We start from the raw sequence: 7519 nt of genomic DNA, 5'->3' as shown, positions 1-7519 counted from the left end.
AGTTTGTGCGTGCTTAAGAATAATCTATCATTACCTTTCTTTTCAACCGACGCAAAGACGTGCGCAAACTATTTAAATTACGATTTATATTAGTTATTTGTTTATCGAAATGAGGATTTTTTTAAGATTATTTTCGTTGTAACCGTAATTATAATTCAGTTTCATTTTTACAAGAAAATTTTATTTTTACTCTAATAATAATAAGTTACTACCCTACATGTTAAGATTTAGTATCTTAATACTGACACCTTATTACTTTCGTTTAAGAGAATTTGTCGTAATACGAGTAGTGAAATATTTTTATTGAACAGCGAAGGAGTTTTAAACGTTATTACAACAGGAAATTATAACAACTTGTATGTTTAGCTAAGTCCTTAATACTTTAACGTGGTTGCTAACCTTATATATTACGCATATATGACTCTATAATGTTGTATTAACACCTTTGCGTCTTAAATTACTTGAATTAAAATGTAGTGTATTGTTCTGGTAAGGTTACACGCTTGTGTAAACATTATTTAAATTAGATTGAGCCAACACGGAAATTAAGGTAGCTTGGTAAATAAAAAAACATTGTGATTTCTTCTAAGTATACATTACTTGTTAAATTTGGTTGTTCATGTGGAAAAATCAATAAAAATTTATTATACAAGGGGTCTTTGCTTCGATCCCAAGCAAAGGTTAATTTTTTCGTAAATACTTTAATTGAAATGCATTTTAAATACTGATATTTTATTGTTAGTTACATTTTTATTAAATAAAAACACGAACGAAACAAACAATGAAACTAAACATTTACAGAGAAATTGAACTTTTTAAGATTGAACTTAAGTCATGTAATTTGCTTCTAAAGAAAATTAATTTTATACACGTTTACAAATTAAGAGTTTTACCTTCAACATCACTGCAAATAAAAATTTTATATAGTATTGTAGATCACGTTTTTTTTTAAAAAAATTGATTTAAAAGAACAAAAATAAAGTAAGATACAAAACCACCAAAATCATGTTAATTTTGGGCGAATGGTTTATATTTGCGTTGCCGCCAGGTTGCGTCCCAGAGTCGGTGTTGAGAGAACTAGTGTTGAATGTGTTACAAAGATCAGTGTAACAGCATTTGACCAAAGTTGAGCTATTTGACATTTCTTTTCGGGTGTCACAATCATATTCCTTCATACAACCAGCAAATGCCTGTAAAATATATATATAAAGTAAATTAGTACTGGAATGATATTTAATTGGAGAAATAGAAAAATATGGACATCCTTGTCAAAAAGGAGAAAATAAAAATATATTTAGCAACTAAAAGCTCTTGATAATGATTTTTTTGAGTTTAATTCTCACTAATAGCTTGTTTTTTTATGAACAGATATCTGTAGCTGTCAAATTAATTAGCGCGACATTTATCAGTGCTACGAAGAAAAACTAATACGCCAAAATATGACAAAGTCATTGTGTAAAGACATTTCCTTTTCTAAAATTAAAACTGCATTAAAATAATAAATAGTCGAGTTACCGTGGTAAGAGATGCGCTGATTATACAAACACTAGTATCGGATTCACAGAGTTTTTCTTCTTTCGATTCCAAGCAAGCTTTCGTGTTCATATTTTCCGCGCAACTCTTGCAAGTTAGGTTCTCGTGCTTAGGTTCAAACGACCGAGTGGAGATGAGGTCAATATCTTTCTCTTTATCCTCTTTTTTCCTGTCGTCGTCTTTTTTGTTCTCGTCTTTTTTGGTCGAGGTTGTTTTTGCATCCTCGGGTTTGGTTACAGGCAGTTCTTCCTTCTTGGTTGTTGTTGTGGTGGTAGATTTTGTTGTAAGTGTTGTGGTGGTGGGTTTTGTTGTGGTAGTTGTTGTTGTTGGTTTTGTTGTTTGTGAACTTGCTTTGTTGTGAGCTGTTTCTTGTTTTTTTGTTGCACACAGGTTGTTGATACAAATATTGGCACCAGAAGAACAAGAACTAAAAATTATTTTTATTTTGTTTTACAGATAAAAAATTTAAAACACTCTTTAACACACAATTTAAAATTATTTGATTAGCAATTAAAAATGATGTGATTTTGCGTAGGCAACACTTTCAGTCAAAGGTAAACCAAACAGCTTAAATATAGTTGGTTTATTTTGCAAGGTAAAAATTTACTGTAAGGTTGTTTTGTGAATTACTTTTGCAAGTAAACTTACCTGCAAGGTGTTCCTTTTTTAAAAGGTCTTTCCGGCTTTAAGTTAAAAAAGAAGGCCGCTTGTTTGTTTCCAGTTGGTGCATATTCGCAAAATATTATTGTCGACGTCGACAGAGTTCTTGTCTCGGTAACTTTAACAGGAACGGTACAGTACTTCATCCCACACCCTACCAGATTGGAATCGTGCCAAACCACCTGAATATAGTTGCGGATTGAATTATTTTGCGTGTTAATAATATCCGCTGAGTTTGCCAAGTAAAGTGAATAATGCTGTGTGTAAAAATAGTAAATATGAGTAACACTCTTATTGCTCAAACAAGATAAAAAAAGAATTAGTTACATGTAAGTTTTTTTAAAAACACTTTTCTGTCCCCATTTTATCAAATAACTTTTGTTATTTTATTGGCTAAACGAACAAAAATGTTTTTAATGTTTCTTCACATTAACTTTAATTTCTTTGGATTTTTTAAATGTGCCATATAACCTGTTGTCTTGTCTTTAAAATTCAGAGAAATCCTTATTTGAATATTACCTTATCTTTAATTATTTAAATACTGTATTTTAATTTTTAAACCGCCAAACGGATATCTGAACGAACTTACAAGGGGTCACAAAGGAGAAAATAATATTTAAAAAAGTTTGGTTAAATGTTTCACAAAAATTAACAAACGTAACTTTTGGAAGTGATTAAAATTAAAAAAAAAATTAAAATATGATTTAATTAAAAATGAAAGATTTAAGGAAACGTCAATAAATGTCACTTTTATAAGACTTTTGTTCAGTTTTGATTCAATTTTACTAATAAGCATTTCCTAAAAATAATTCTTAAAAAATTAAGCATAATTATATAAAATATATATAAAGTTTTGAAAGTATTTCGTCAATGAATCCTTTTAACTGATTTATGTTTTAATTATAAATTATATGGCTCCATTTAACAGCGGTTTAACATATTGACAGAACAATTTACTTAACGTTTCGTGATTCAATAACCATAACATATTTTTTACACTTAAGAAAAATTAACCTGAGTATAATGTCCGCAATCTTTTCCAGGGTTACAAAGATTTGTTGAATAATTATAAAAATGCTTCTCTTCATCCCACATCTTAACCGATTGGTCAATACCGAGGTCGGGCGCTAAAAACATTTATTAATGTGATTTTTAGTTACATAAAAATGAAGAAAGTTAAACTTGTATAATATTGGATTTGTAATAAATTCAAAATATATACTAAATTGGCGATGTAGTGTAGTGGTAAGAACATTTGGCTTTAATACATAAAGTCGATGGTTGATTTCCACTGCTTACATGTGTAAGGCTTATTGAGTAAGCCATTATAAACAGAGGAAACACGTAAACAATACCTCGAAAGTCGATACTGATGGTTTGAAGTGAAAAGAAGTAAAAATGTTTGGTCCGTGACATAACTTTTTTTTTAAAGTAGCATTCGTATTGTACAAAAGCAGTATTAAATTATTAAAGTTAAATAGTAACTCGATCTTCTTGCCTAAGAATATAATACTGAATCATTAGGTCTACCTGGCATCCTTCCGCTTGTAATGAACAGGTTTTCGCCAAGTTTTCCGTAAGTGGGAACTATAAATCGTTCCCCATGTTTGTAAAGACATTTGTCTGCCTTTTCTTGCGCATAATTTGCAAGATCTTCATTCCAGTTCATCATCAACATTGAGACTGCATTTGGTTGCACCTATCAGATTCAAAAAATGATTAGCTTTTAATTTAATGAACACTTGGTTGTTGTATTTTATCTGGTTTTTATACCAATATATAATTTAAGTTTGCAGTGTTTGTTTTAAAAAGGTTACCAAACGTCGACTATTTTAGGAAGTTACTAAAAATGTTATCTAATAAAATAAAAAATGGTTGTTTGACCTCATTGCGTTGATGTTTAATTTTTTAAGTTTTAACCAATATACCGGCAATTGACCAATACGAATGGGCAACAATTGGTCGACTTCTTGTTTATAGTAATGTGTTTTAAATGTCGTAATCGGGAAGCAATATAGGCTTGACAATAGGAAGTTGCATTTTGTATTTGAATTGCAGCTTGTTATTTATTTTTGCTTACGACCAGCCGTGTAGGCTAGACAGAAAAACGTCATTCTATTCAATTCACATTGACAAAATCGTTAACTAAGTCATTTACCGATGTGGAAGTCATAACAAAAATAAGTTGTTGTTTATAACCTAGTTTTTCATAACACCTTAAAATAATGCCTTTTAGTTGGTAAGATATTTTGAAATTTGAAAGTTGTTCATTCTGTAAATGTTTTTTAGTAATTTTTTTGCACAAATTTATACCTATATATAGGTAAGGTTTTGATATACTTGTTTACACTATTTAAACGAATCAGACTTATTTTTAATAATTTCCTTAAACTGTTAAACACATCCTGAAGAAATTTAATTTAAAAGATGATAACATAATTTAAAAATTTTTATTATTACAATTTACCTCGCCTCTGTACTTGTTATGAGCATCCAACATTTGTTTTTTCTCTTGGTCATTCATGGTCGAGATGACGGCATTAACCATTGAGATCCATACAATTATAATATAAGCACAAAGTTGCAGGCCCAACATGTTTAAGCAAACGATGAAACTTTACTTACTCTTACAGTCTATATCAAAAAAAAATTTAAAATTTAGTTTTAAGTTTTTTTAAACCTTTTCAATAATTAACAATACGTTTATAAATATCCAACTAAAAACGGTCGCTTATATAGGATTTTTTTTCATTAAAAATAGTTTTTTTACGTAATGTGTTTTATTTACAGTATAATTGTAATATTAATTATAAGCTTCAAAAACGTATGATTGTAGTTCAACTGGTACTTTTGGTTATTGCTACTTATAACTCCAGTCTGAGGACTTTTTTATTTTAACAAAAATAAAGTTCTGTCGACAAAAGTTAACTGTACAACAATTTGCAAGAATGATTCTGCCAACTTAATTTCTTTTTTAGAAGATTAACTTCTGACTTAAGATCTTGCTAACTTGGCCTTAGCGCAAATTAAGCTTGTGTACTTCCTTAGTAACAATAAACATTTTAGCTCATATTTTTATAGTCTTATGCCGTATTTGATGATTTCATTTTGCATAGCTTTGATTAGGATAGAGAACGTCCTTGCATTTGACTTTCACAATTTTCCCATTTAGTTTACACTAAATATGTTTTACAGTTAAACTGGTTAGACAATGCGGTCAATGATGAACCAAAATTTTCCGATGTTTTAAAATAAAAAACTATTAATCCTTAAATAAAATCAAGTTTTTTTATATGCCAGCGCACATTAAATTACGTTGATGATATTCGTACATTCTCAATTTAAAAAAGTAAAGTGTTAAAACGTTTATAGCTGGTTGAACTTGTATTTCAAATTTGAATATTTAATAAAATGTTGGAAATTTTTATTAAGTTTCAAGAAACTTTTTCACTTGAAATCTGTATATTGCCAACGGGCTTAAAACATTTAGTTTGTGTACTAGGCACCCTTTAACATCATCATAATCTTGCGATCTTGACCTAGGCAGCATTTTTAAAATCGTTTAACATATTTTTTAAAGCATTTATTATTTTGATGTTTATTTATTCTATCTGCAATTACTAAATAATAACCAAAAATTTGAATCATTATTTTAACTGATTCTAAAAGACGTTAAGATGTGTTCTGAACTGATATATTTAGTATGTGTCATATTTGTTTGTTTTAAAACGCCTTTCAAAATCAATATCAAGTAAAAACTGTTTGTTTCAGTTTCAAATGGAATTGATTTTTCAATTAAATTAAAGTTTGATCTAATATACGGTCCTACTGTACGCCCTTTAAACGTTGGTATCGCTTAAATTTAATCTAATCAAAAATTTAATATTTCCTGTGTTGGTTAAATCTAACACATGGTTCTGTTTGAAATATAATTAGATACGCGCAGAGACTCACATTAAGGGTTTGAAAAATAAACAAATATTGGTTACACATTCTTACTCTTTAAAAAAAACAACATTTTGCCTTTGGGAATTAAATTTTATAAACTTCTGATCTATAATAAATAGTAACTTTAATTCGTGATGTTATTCTAAACAATATTTCCCTTTGCTGGTATCCTTTTTTTAAATCTACAAAGCGTTAACTTTTGTTGTTTTAACTGCGTGTTTTAAATTAAAAATAGGTTATCGGTTTTACTATGATACTTCACTATTCAATTCGCTTACAAATTACCGCCAATTTTTAGTTAACTAAGCGGATCTATCTACAGTTAACTTGCTCTGTTAAATACGTTTCATAATTAAAAAAATGATGCTGTTGCAACTGCGCTCAAATTTTGCAATGTTTTAATTGAGATGCACAATATAATATGCCTTTAAATAAAACTGACTTAAAGCAAAACTGACAACGTGATTGACAATGAGCTTTAAAGGCATTTTATTTTAAATAACGTAAACCGACGGAAGTTGCGTTATAGCCTTACTGTGTTTAAGCAATTTATCTTTATTTACGTTAAGTTGCCTTATTTGTACAAACTAAACTTTTTTGGTCTGGCATTTTTTGGCATGTAATTTACATTTTAAGGCTTTATAAATACAACTTTAAAATTTTATTTTTTTTAAAGAAGTTGTTCCAAAAAAAGTTTCAAAAATTGCAAAAAAATTTGTCTCGACTGCTTGCCGACTTGCCTGCAAATCGTGAAACTTGACCTTGAATTCGAGAGGTTATTTAAATACTGAAAGACTACTTTTTTTTATTAAAAAACTCTTACAAGGCCAACTATCTGAAAAATGTATTAAATTATGATAGAAAAATTTACGAATTACGTTTGTTCCGTAGTGGGAATTTTTAGTTAATTATTTACTTACGTACGCTTCAAAATTTTAATTTTTAATTTTACAAAAACTATTACCGGTAAAATAATACTTTACACAAGAACTTTTTATTATTAATATCTATTCAAACTACTTTCATATAGGAAAATTTAGCCTAGATTTAATATTGTTAAAAATTTTTGCAATTCCGAAAAAATGTAAAAATATAACAAAAAAATCAAATTGTTCGAAATTAGTCGTTGATATGTGCTTGAAAAGTTACTTGCAAGCAAAATACGTAATGTGAAATCGCAAATACTACTTCCACGTCCTATATTCAAACTTACGTAATGAAAAATGGCAAGTCGTGTTTTTTCCCACAGTGGTCCTGGAAAAGTTTCTATTTTTTGTGGGTGGAATTTGGAAAACGACTTCTGTTGGAGCCTTGTCAAGGACTTCAGTTGATAGTCATCTGAAACGTGCGAATACTTTTGTGGTTGAACAGCAAGCGC

At 29.0% G+C, this 7519-nt stretch overlaps 1 protein-coding gene across 1 annotated transcript; it reads right to left on the bottom strand.

The window, feature by feature from the left end:
* Positions 1–740: 740 nt before the first annotated feature.
* LOC145752918 (uncharacterized) lies at positions 741–4823 on the bottom strand. Its single transcript, XM_082569286.1, has 6 exons — positions 4661–4823; positions 3724–3892; positions 3208–3320; positions 2182–2375; positions 1516–1960; positions 741–1190 (listed from the first exon to the last, which is right to left on the bottom strand). Exons 1-6 carry the CDS (start codon positions 4787–4789, stop codon positions 963–965), a joined length of 1278 nt encoding a protein of 425 aa, XP_082425412.1. The 5' UTR covers positions 4790–4823; the 3' UTR covers positions 741–962.
* Between the last annotated feature and the right edge of the window lie 2696 nt (positions 4824–7519).

Source organism: Corella eumyota, chromosome 5, assembly GCF_963082875.1.
Source record: "Corella eumyota chromosome 5, kaCorEumy4.1, whole genome shotgun sequence".
Taxonomy (NCBI): domain Eukaryota; kingdom Metazoa; phylum Chordata; class Ascidiacea; order Phlebobranchia; family Corellidae; genus Corella; species Corella eumyota.
The sequence above is the reverse complement of the archived record's forward strand: the minus strand, read 5'-3'. Positions and strand labels throughout refer to the sequence as shown.